At 39.0% G+C, this 12,367-nt stretch overlaps 1 protein-coding gene across 2 annotated transcripts in view; it reads right to left on the reverse strand.

Annotated features, from left to right (window-relative positions):
- Positions 1 to 325: 325 nt before the first annotated feature.
- Positions 326 to 12,367, reverse strand: part of Tbx20 (T-box transcription factor 20) — a 53,978-nt gene continuing 41,936 nt past the window's right edge. Inside the window, exons 7-8 of one of the 2 annotated variants that reach the window (XM_021172438.2) lie at positions 7,340 to 7,449; positions 326 to 5,257 (exon numbers count right to left, since the gene is read on the reverse strand). In XM_021172438.2, the coding sequence (XP_021028097.1) occupies positions 4,917 to 5,257; positions 7,340 to 7,449 (451 nt within the window). In that variant the 3' untranslated portion in view covers positions 326 to 4,916. The remainder of the gene's footprint in view (positions 5,258 to 7,339; positions 7,450 to 12,367) is intronic. The other variant, XM_029481669.1, reaches the window with a different exon arrangement.

Consider the following 12,367-nt stretch of genomic DNA (forward strand, 5'->3'; position numbering starts at 1 on the left):
AAAATCATATGTCCCTGAAGTTTCTTGAGTGGAATAAGTGAATGAAGAAAACTGAATACTAGGAAGGGAGAAAGGCCGGGCTATGAGGACAGTCTTCCTTAAAGAACAACCCTATGACATTGCATCATAACCCAGAGCCATATCTTGGAATGGCGAGGTGAGCTCCAGCTACGTCATCTAAGCCTCCTCTTTTTATCAGGTGAGAATATACAGACACCAGAAGTCACAGTGTATAGATAATAAAAAGTGTAAATGTGTGCATGTATCTATAAATACCACACCATTCTTAGCAACAAGAAAAAAACTAGCATCCACACAGTCGTGCTTCTGTACAATTTGGGATAATATATAATTTTAGCTGTTTGCAAATAAGATGTTATGCATCAAATATTACATAAGGTCGATAATACATTTCTGGCAGAAATAAATATATTGCACTTAAACAGAACTTCATTAAATGTTACTTCATAGTATTAGGCTTATAATTTTTCCCCATAAAACATTTCCCACACCCTTCCCACATCCCACACACTGCATTACAGTGACTTTTCCACACAATTTGTTAATCAAATGAAGACACAGCAAACAGGGAGACTGTGACAGAGACTATTGAGCGGTGTTACAGAACCTCTTACTTTAGCAAATAGAAGAACCTTTTCAGACTTCTGAAAACAAGAATTTTAAAGCAACTAAATACAATGTCTTTGTGCCAGAAGTAAAGTAAAATACAACAAATTGTATCTTTTGTCCAGATTCAATATTGCACACACACACACACACACACACACACACACACACATTTTCATGCAGGATGCTTTCTTAAAGGGGTAAGAGATTGAAATTATATTAGAGAGAGAGACAGACAGACAGACAGGTAAAGAAAGCTAGAAAATACTTATGAATTATTACCACATCAAATACTTATAAATGTGCCTTTCTATGATTGAGCTTACAGAGGAAAGGTGTTTTGGTATTTTATAACTGGCATAGAATGATAAGCTGAAACAAAGGGGCTTTTATACTTCCTTCAAGTTTTAAAAGTAGGTTAATCTTACCTTTGGTGTTTATAGCAATGGCTTTCATTCTAAAACAATATGAGAATGTATATAAAACCCTCAGTAACTCTATAGAGGAACAAATTAAATGTTTTATCTTTTATCTGCTGCTTTGTTAGAGTATTTTTGTTTGCAATAACTATCAGTTTCCTGCCCAATAAATAATGGAAGTAGATTTTCATACTCGGTAGAATACAGAATAAGAACATGACTTTAAATGCAGTGTCTTGCCTGCTCGATGGTGACTAAACCACCACTAAGCTTTCCCACCTATCTAATGGGGTGGGAAGTCCTCCCATACATTTTACTTGTTAGTGAATTTTCTCGACATAACTGGCCATTGCATAACCAATGTAGCTTAAAAAGTTAATCTGAAATTGAGCAATAGGATAAATGTCCTAACAGCTCCCTGAAATGCTCACAGTCAGTGCAACGAGACATGACAGTTTACTGCTAAGACTATTTCTTGGGTTTGTGACAGATTCATTTTCCTTTTTCTTCTGGGAAGAAGTATGCTGTGTGGAGAAGTCAAGGGACAGATATTTATCCAGTGGTTGAGAAAGTAAGATCTTAGAATGCCCCAGAAGTTGGTGCAGCTCGTACACAAGGCTTCTGCATGACGATGAACCTGTACGGACCTTCTTTGGAGCACTCACCATAAACGCTGATAACCTTCTAGACAAGACTCCAGTGCTGTTAACTGACTGTGCCAGCAATGGAGCAGACAGCCACTGAGCTAGACAATGTTACCTGACAATTGTTGATGTGTCACACACAACTGGAAGTATTTCCACATGAACTGCTAAGGACAGGAACCAGGTGGAATGGTTCATTTAATATGGGATTGGAACACCATAACTTGGAATTATTGAGGAATATTTTAAAATCAGAGCATAAGTGAGAACCTCCTGAGTTATGAGCAAGTCCATTAGAGCTCAGTAAAGCAAGCCTGGCTGGGCCTCTTCAACAGCACTCTCTTTCGCCATGCTTTATCACAATGTAATAGCCATAGGAGGAAGGCCTGAATTAGTCCAAATGCTTTTTAAGTCTTGGTCATTATTATTCAATTGGATTTATCAATTAATATCTAATTATTGCCATCAGTTTTTGTTAACCAGATCTTGGGATTTTAAGTTGTAAACTCCCCAAGGATTAATAATAATTTAACTGCCAAAATAAGTCAGAAAGGCACTGGTGGTCCCAGGGTCAAATGACAGGGCACTCACATGGTGCTGTTTCTCTTGGGAGGTTTCTGTCTGATTTACATAATACCAACAGGGGAACCAAACACCCGGTAAAGACTTTTAGGGAGAACGTTTTCAAGAGCCCTCTTTGCTGTCATCATGTATTTCAGTGAGTTTCATCCTCAAGCAAAATTATAAGGTCAGGAAATACCAACAAAAGATCATATTTAACAGCAATTTTAAAAAACCAACTGTGAGGCACATCAATTCAAAAAACCTACAAAGACAATATTAAAACAATCCTTTCATTCTCATGGAAAAGAAAACACGGGCATGTGCTTAGAATCTCACTTTAGAATCTCAGCATATACCAGGGGAGAGATGAGGGGCACCCTGCACAGTCGTGCCTCAGTTTTTTGTTTTGTTTTGTTTTTTTCCTGCTTTAAATAGTAGCACTTTATTCCATGGTTCTTTTGCAAGAGGCCAATTATTAAATATCAAGCCCTTATCCTTGCTCTATGGGCATTTATTTTAAACATCACTCACAATGGGTTTTTAAGAGAAATGCACATCTGTATTTTGTATGGAAACCAACTACCTGTGGATACTACTACAAGGCACACAAGAAGCTGGACTCACCTGCAGTGTCTGCCATGAGAGTTTAGAATCATTTCCATAACAGTTCATGCTTCTTTGTAAGTAAACTATGGACTTTTGGTGGAGAATATCAAGTGCAAAAATCTAAAACTAGCATCCCATACTCAGACTGGGTATAGTACCTTGTTTCATAGACTGGACATGGCCTTGGAATTCATCCCACATGGAAAAGCCTAACATTAAAGCTACCAAATAAAACAGCAGAGTGATGTGGTAAGTATATTGCATTGGCTCCTAAACACATTTCTACTGTCAGGAGTGCTCTTTCCCGTATCTTTAAGCACAGTCAATACTTTTGAAATAAGAACAGAGTAGAATAAAAACTTCATTAAAAAATTGAAACTAGGCCAGGCACTGGTGGCACATGCTTTTAATCCCAGCTCTTGGGAGGCAGAGGCAGGTGGTTTTCTGAGTTCGAGGCCAGCCTGGTCTATAGAGTGAGTTTCCAGGACAGCCAGGGCTACACAGAGAAACCCTGTCTCAAAAAACAAAAACAAGAAAAAAAAATTGAAACTAAAATAAATTCAGGCAACCTACATAAAGCAAACTGGTCACATCCTATAGGTGGAACACAGTGTCTTCAAACCTGAAAGTCTAAGGACTTTAATAAATCTATATTATTAGGGAAATGTACTATTGTAAAATATCATATGTGTTATCCTGAATGTAAATGCTAAGATACATGTTGCTCAAAAATAACATAGTGGTTATACAGAAGTAAAACATAAACTCTAGTTTACACATAGAAGGAAAGCTTAAGAACATAGGAAAAAACTGGATGAAGCTCTCGTATTCTGGTAAGAACTGTTAGTATTTCTGTAAGGGAGTCATTGAATTAACATGCAGCTTCATATTAGGGACCAGGGAAAATGGAAAGAAGTCTGTAAATGTAATACAGCCAGACTGGAGAAACCCACTACAGGGCATGTACATGCCCATGAGCATACATGAGAGCGTGGTGAAGCATGCATATGGAGAGTGGCCATTGACAAATCCCTGACAAAGATGGAAGCAGCAGCAAAGCAGATTTATATTTTTTTAAAAAAATCAGAATTTGGCCCAGTGTGTTTTAATATACAAGAGACTTGCTGACGCTGGAGTGAAAGAGGACTTTGGTTCCCAGGGCAGAGAAATTCCCCTCAGAAGAGAGCCACGAGACTTTGAATGTGTGAGGGGGAGCTTCAGCCATCACCATGCACGGGCTTTGGACGGGTACTCGGTGGCTGTGTCAGCAGCCTGTTGATAATGCAGCCCCCCAGAAGCCATCCTCTTTGAAAATGAGAGAGCTTCTTGTTTTAAAATGGCATGTAGAGGGTTTTCACTGCATAACTGCAAAGTTGTTGCAGGAAAAAGAATTATTAGGCTTTAAAAAAAATGAAAGGGGACGGAAGACAGAGTTTATGTTGTCATGGCCTGTGGGTATGGCAGGAACTTGGTAAATGTGTTACCACGTATTCATTCACACCACAGGACATACTAGCACCAACTCTGCCCCGTCTGCAGCAAACTGACACAAAGGAAACTAAACATGCTTAAAGTAGAGCACTACAAACATATCACTACTGGCTTCCATTTCCTACTGGGAGAAATGGGCTTGAGTTAGTCATGTCAATACACTATATAGTACTGCCTTCTGGATGATGCTCTGAACCTGTTGAAAGCAGAAAGAAACCTCTACACACGGATTTTATACAGCACTGCATCAACAAAACTTTTAAGCACTAGGATTATTAAGCTTTCTGGGTAAACTGATAGCCTATTAGTTGTAGGAGTATGCTGAATATACTTCACACTGATTCTTTCCTGGATCCAATCACAGATGAATCCTGGCCCATGGTGTACTCTCTTGCGAGTAGGTGTTTTGTAAGTCCAGCTCTCCTCTTTTCTTTAATAAGTCCTGTGTTTCCTGGAGAGTCCTTGCTCCAATACCCCACTTCCCACCCACCCTAGTTCCCACCCCTCCTGTATTTTCATAGCCATTTGCACACTTTGTATCTAGCTTCCCCTACTCTCAATGGAATCATACAAATGGCGTCATCACAGCGGAGGAGTGGCGAAGTCCTTGGATGGCAGCATAGGGCCCTTGCTGGAAGTAGTGATGGTATCTAGGCATGTGGAATGAAGGGAACGTGGGACCACTTCCCTGCATGGAGCTGGCTATTGCAGATGGGGTCAGAGGCATTCCCAGGCGGCTATATGGTGGCAGAGAACCCTGTATAGGGTGAGGAATCGGTGTCGCTATGGATGCTGTACTGGTGCCAAGAGCAGTCAGGGGCTGTGGATGCTGAAATCCAGGAAAACTGGAAGATGATGATACCCAGGAACTGAGAGACAAATTGTCAGATGTTGTAAAGGCTGATCCTGGAAGAAAAACACTCATTAGACTCAAGTTGCTACTTCAATATACTAATAAAGAACTAATGATCAGTTTATTTTCTTTTGTTGTAGTTGTTGCTGCTGATGTTGTTTTGTGGCAGGGTCTCACTATATAGCTCTGGCTATCCTGGAATTCACTATGTAGACCAGGCTGGCCTCAGACTGACAGAGATCTTGCCTTCCTTTGCCTCCCAAGTGCTGGCATTAAAGGAATATGCCACCACACCCAGCTTAAGATCATTTCATTTTAAAAAAAAATTGCTAATGCTCCACACCCAAGAGTAGTTAGGCAATACCAATGGAACTTTTTTTAAAAGAAGGGGTTGGAGAGTTGACACAGCAGTTGAGAACACTGTTGCTCTTCCTGGGGACCCAGGTTCATATCCCAGCACCCACACGGCTGCTCACAACCATCATTAACTCCACTCTGGTGGGAATCTGATGCCCTCTTCTGACCTCTGCAGGCAATAGGCATGAACATGGTACATATACATACATGAAGACAAAACACTCATCTCTGTGTGTGTGTGTACATATGTGTGTGTGTGTGTGTATATATATATATATATATATCAATAATATAAATATCATAAATATAAAAAGAAAGAAAAGAACTCAAAGCTGAATGGTTAAAAATGTGAGGGTAAATCTGTGAATCATTTGGAGAGGTTGGTGAGTGAGATCATAACATATTATATTCTAAAGGAATTCTCAAACATAGAGGGCAGATCCAACTTTCTAGATGAGAAGATTTCATTTATTTCCAACATAGAAGGAAGAATTTACTAAACAGAAAGGTATTCAACTGATTGCATGGCCTACATATACCAGAGTGGCCTAGTAGTGACGCTTTGCCTGAGGATGTAGTCTATTTTCCTTAAAGATCTCCAGATATTAGCAGCACCTCTCTAAAGAAATCTGGCTATGTCTCAGCAAAGCCACCTTCCCCCAAAGCCATCATGAGAACCATAAGAATAAATTCTTCTTCATCAGTATTCAGAAGTTGAAACAAGAGGGAATGCTGGCTGAATTTTCCAAGTGAGTAAGGATGGCTTCCTGTCAGTGAGTTAGTTATAAAGGATGTCCTGTGCTTTCACTAATGTTATTTGCTGTTTTAGGCACACATACACACACACACACACACACATACACACACAGAGGATAAAGATTTTCTCCTCATGTGAATATCCTAAGCCCCATGTTGGGCCATCACTGGTCTCCCTGTCTCCTTCTTCTCTCTATTCTTGCTTCCCATGTGCTGAGTTGAGCTTTCTGCCCAAGGATCAGTTCTTTAGTGTTGTGTGTGCATGCTCAAATTTGTAGTGTGTACTGGACAACCTCAGATGCCACTGTACCCCCTTTTAAAATACAGTCTCTCATTATTCTGAAGCTCACTCACTAGGACAGGCTAGGAAGTCAGTGAGCTTAGAGATTTGTCTGTCTTTGATTCCCCAAATATAGGGAATTACAAGAGACTGAGCCACCTCCCAAGCCCTTTGTTTAGTTTTTGCTTCAACTATTAGGGCCAGTGATGGCCCTTTGTCATGACAATCCTTTTTTTTTTTATGCTTTTTTTTTATTACGTATTTTCCTCAATTACACTTCCAATGCTATCCCAAAAGTCCCCCATACCCCCCCCACTTCCCTACCCACCCATTCCCATTCTTTTGGCCCTTTTAAAAGTGTTCTTTATTTTGAACTGAATCTAATAAAATATTTCTAGTCTTCAAATAATAGAGCTGAGATTCAAAAATAGCATGAAATTGTCCCAACATGTGGTTGGTGACTCTTTGGCAGTAAGTCACAGAAAAGCCTAATACTATCCTCATTCAAAGGCTCTATGTTCTGTTACTAGCAAAACACACCTCAGGCAGAGTAGCTACTCAAGCAAATTAATGAGGCATTTGAGAATCGGCACCACAGACGTCCTCTTCTGAAAAGGCTTAAAGGTATTTGTTGGCTTGTGTCCCCAGAGGTCTAGACACTCCATCACCAGCTCATGTTCATTCCCCATCAAGTTCTCTGGCCTTCAGCAGTTCCACATCTCCTGATGGTGCATGGCCTTACCTCGACTCTGAGTTGTCTGACTCTCCTCCCCCAGAACATCCTCTTCCCCATAGGTGCGGATGGGTGACCGGGCATAGGAATGCTTCTGGATCAGGCTCTCCACGCTCTCCCTGCAGAACACAGGGACACATTACAGGTTCACTTCAGAGAGGGGCTTCAGGGTAATTCACGGATCTCTTTTCTCAGCCAAAGGGAACGATAACATTCGAACCTGGTATGTTCGTTCACCTGCCATACAGACAGAGACTTCTGGGACATGAGTTCAGATGCCTAAGAGCAAATAAATACAACTAAACATAAAAGGAAGGGCACAGCAATGAAATATGGTCATGGGAATATGGAATTTATTTAAGCAAAAATTAATGAATGAATTTATAGGGAGCAATGAATCTTTTTAACTTCAGCAGATAATGACTCAAAGTATGAGTTGATTCAAATGTACTAGATCAGGATATGATAAAACACTGAGAAAAGTTAATATAATATAATCAGCCATAATGTGACTATATTCAGTAACAGTGCAAATGTGAAGAGCATTTGGCTATGTGGATGGTTTGGATAAGAAATGTAGTAAATTGTTGTTGTGGTTAAACTGAAGACTACAGAAAAGCTGTGCGGGGAACATGAGCAGCCATTAAGAAATCTAGGCCCACATTTCCTGTACCCAGCTTCTGTCTATTTTAAATAAGGCTTCTATGAACATGGTGGAGCATGTATCCTTGTTACGTATTGGAGTATCTATTGGGTATATCTCCAGGAGTGGTATAGCTGGGTCCTCAGGTAGTACTATGTCCAATTTTCTGAGGAACTGCCAGAGCAGACACCAAACCTGGACACTATTGCTGATGCCAAAATGTGACTACAGACAGGAGACTGGTATATCTGTCTCCTGAGAGGCTCTGCCAGAGCTTGACCAATACAGATGCAAATGCTCCCAGCCAACCATCAGACTGAGCACAGGGACTCCAATGGAAGAGTTAGGGGAAGGACTGAAGGAGCTGAAGAGTTTGCAACCCCATATGAAGAACAATAGTATCAACCAACCAGTTCCCCAAGAGCTCCCAGGGAATAAACCACCAACCAAAGATGAGGGACCCATGGCTCCAGCTGCAGATGTAGCAGAGGATGGCCTTGTCTGGCATCAGTGGAAGGGGAGGCCCTTGATTCTGTGGAGGCTTGATGCCCCAGCATAGCGGAATGCTAGGGCTGTGAGGCAGGAGTAGGTGGCTGGGTTGGGGGAGCACCCTCATAGAAGCAGTGGGGATAGAATAGGGGATTTGTGGAGGGGGACCCAGGAAGGGGGATAACATTTGAAATGTAAATAAATAAAATAACCAATTGAAAGAAAAGAAAGAAAGAAAGAAAGAAAGAAAGAAAGAAAGAAAGAAAGAGAGAGAGAGAGAGAAAGAAAGAAAGAAAGAAAGAAAGAAAGAAAGAAAGAAAGAAAGAAAGGAAGGAAGGAAGGAAGGAAGGAAGGAAGGAAGGAAGGAAGAAATTGAGGCCCTCTCTAAACATATACATTGTATATACGTTGTCTTTGTATACAGTCTTCCAGAAGTGCAAATACCTCTTTCAAAAGAAATACCTATGACCTAAAGACAACACCAAATTAATAACCAAAGAGCCAAAAAGGAATTCTTTTTGTTTTTGTTTTTGACAGGGTTTCTCTGTATAGCTCTGGCTGTCCTGGAACTCACTCTGTAGACCCAGGCTGGCCTTGAACTCAGAAATCTGCCTACCTCTGCCTCCCAAGTGCTGGGATTAAAGGCATGCGCCACCACTACCCAGCTTAAAAAAGATTAATTTTTAATTGTGCGGAATAAGAAAGGAGAAGCCAAATACCCAATAGCATGCTGAAGACATAAACATCATAAACCCAATGTCTTAGTTACTATTCAAAATGTGACATTTGACATTTCACATAGATGTGTGTACACTTGTGAAAAATACTATCTAATTAATAGTGTTTAAGGTTCTAAAAGGTTACATCATATTTATTCCCAACAGATAATGGGGACGTGCCCACATCTGTGCTTTCTGCTGTTTCTTAATCTTTATTTGCAGGTCTCCACACCTAAGCTACCACTCCCTAACTGCTATCACTCTATTAAAATCTTGCAATTAGTTTTTTACCAGTATCCCAACTTTATTTTTCTTTTTCAAAACTGTATTGGCAATTCTAGCTCATTTATTTCCATATAGATTTTTTTTTCAAACTCTCTGAAATTTTAAGCAGGCTGTGTCTGAGATGAACATCAATTGATGGAGAATTGCCATTTATGATGTTGAGTATTTTTCAATCCATGTACAGGATGTACTTTCATTTATTTAGCACTAAAAGTTAAATAGATTTAACATATCTGAGACATAATTATCCCAAAACATTTCATGTTCTACTAAATGCTTTTTAATTTCAATTTCCAATTTTTCATTTATATTAGATATCAATATAATTTTCTTTTGCATGCTGATCTTGTATCTGGTAGTTTTGCTAACACTTCTGTCTTAGTAGCTATTTTAAAGATTTGTATTTTGGGTGTAATCATGCTAACTATGACCTGAAGTAATTTCAATTGTTTGCTTCTGCTTGTAATAAATTTTATTTTAATTTTCCACAGTTTACTGTATGTTCACAATCACCTGTGCAGTATTGAATACTAGCAGTCAGAGCCCCTTACTGAGCACCCTCACTCTATGGACAATATGAACCCCCGGAGTTTGGTAGACATTTTTCATAAGACTCCATCACTGGTCCCTCCTTGTCTCATGTTGCTGAGAGGATTTTTTTTTAAAATCAAGAACATATATTTTTTTTTTATTTTGGTTTTGATTTTGATTTTTCTTTGTCTACTAAAGTAATTTCTTAGTAATTAACTCTCTCTCCCTCTTTTTTGTTTTGTTTTGTTTTTGTTGGTTGAATTTCTAATGTCAAGTTAACTTTGTGTTTCTGAGGAACCTCTAGTTGGTCACATTAACATCCTTTTGTTGAACAATATCCTAGAATTATTTTAAGAATTGTCCCATGTATATTCAAAAAGGAGTATTAGTTTTCTGTTTTGTAGTATCTCTCTTCAGTCTTACTGTAGCAACGTCCTTGTGGCTTAATTTTTAAAGTATTCTTGGTTTCTTTTCCTGATGCTGGGATAAAATACCCTTACCAAGGCATTTGAGCGGGGGAGGCTTTATTTTAGCTCATAGTTCAAGGATAAAGTCCACCATGGTAGGAAAGTAAAGACAGGTTGGCCCTCGGGTAACAGGTCATATTGTAGATGCAACCAGAAATGAGAGAGATGCATGCAGGCTATTTCACTTACACAGTCTAGGATCCCAGCTAGGGAATGGTGTCACCCACAGTTGATAGATTTACAATTAATGCAATCAAGATAATTTTTCTACAGGCATGATCAGAAGCTTATCCTAAGCGATTATAGGTCCAGTCAAACTAACATTAAAACTAACAAACTACCATTAACTGATCATTAAAACTAACATTACATATACCTTTAATTCTGTTCTCTAAAAGAATCTGGGTATTTTGTCTTTGTATACTCTTTACATATTTCATATAAGTCTTGAGGGGCATCTTAGTTTTTATGCAAATGTTAATTACAAATTTACAGGTATCAAGTTACCTCTTTCTGCTTGAGTGACATTTGATGGGGTTTTTCTTCAAAAATTTATATACCTCATTCAAACTGTTGAAATTGTAAGTGTGCTAATTATTTTACTATACAATACAATACCATTCCTTTATTACTCCTTGCCTTAGCTTCTTATCTTTTGCTGTAGTAAAATACTCCAACAAAAGCAATTTAAAGGGGAAAAGGTCTTTTCATATCAATTAAAGACAATCCCCTACAAACATGTCATAGGCCAACCTGATTTGGGCAATGCTTCATGCAGAGTCCTTCCAGGGAGATAATAGATTACTCAGACTATACAGCGATGTTGTTCCCTCATGTTTAATGAGGGCAATGGTGTTGTCCTCCTGGTCAGTTTGACTGGAGGATTGTCAGTTTTATTAATCTCTGCATTAATACTTCATTGTTTTTTTTTTCTCCCCTTGTTTTGCACTGCTTTTTTTCCTTATGACTTTGAATCTGATTTGTTCTTCTTTCCCTAGAGTTTTTTTTTTTTCCTTTTTTTGCAATTGAAGATGGGAGTCATTGGCTTTAGACATTTCTTCATTTCTAAAGGAAGGCTATACTGCTCAGGAGTGATTTACCAGCATCTCACATGTTCTCCTTTTCCTTCAGTCCAAAGCATTCTGTAACCATCTTGAAATTTTCCTAATTTATACCTGCTATGTAGTTTACAAATATTTAAGAATCTTTTAAGATTTCTTCATGTTAATGCTCTCTCATACAGTTCCTATGTGGTCAGAGATAGGTTTCATATGACTCAGGTGTGTTTGACCTTGTTGAGCCTTGTTTTATAGTACAGATCTCAGTCTTCACAGTCCTTGTCTGTCATTTATGTAGAAGGCATAGTCTACAACGACTGAAGGGGGTGCTGTCTAAATGTAAAGTGGATCAGACTGATTAACAGGGCTGTTCAAATATTCTAATTTCTTTCTCATTTTTGCCTACGTACTTTGTCACCTACTAAGAGAGGGACATTGACATTTCCTGCGCTGATTATTTGTCTGCCCCCTTTTCAGCCCTGCCAGACCTGGGGTTCTGGTGTTTGATGCCTAAGCAGGTATAAGAAAGCACCCTAAAAGTGACATTTTATCCCAGTCAAACCTGCTTTGATGTTAGTACAGATGCTCTAGTTTTCTTTTTTTTTTTTTTCTGTACTTTTTTCTTTTTCAGACAGGATTTCATATAGCCCATAATGTCATATAATTCCCAAACCACCTTCCTCGACTTCCTATATGCTGGGACTTGAGACTTGTGCCACCATGCCCAACTAGTTTGCTCTTATTTTGGTGTTAACTTGTTATATTCATTTTCTATTACTTTATTTTCAACTCATCTCTTTATAATTTAATGTATTCTTCATGAACACCAATCCAACCCCAAATCC

The sequence above is a fragment of the Mus caroli genome, chromosome 9 (genome assembly GCF_900094665.2).
Source record: "Mus caroli chromosome 9, CAROLI_EIJ_v1.1, whole genome shotgun sequence".
Taxonomy (NCBI): Eukaryota; Metazoa; Chordata; class Mammalia; order Rodentia; family Muridae; genus Mus; species Mus caroli.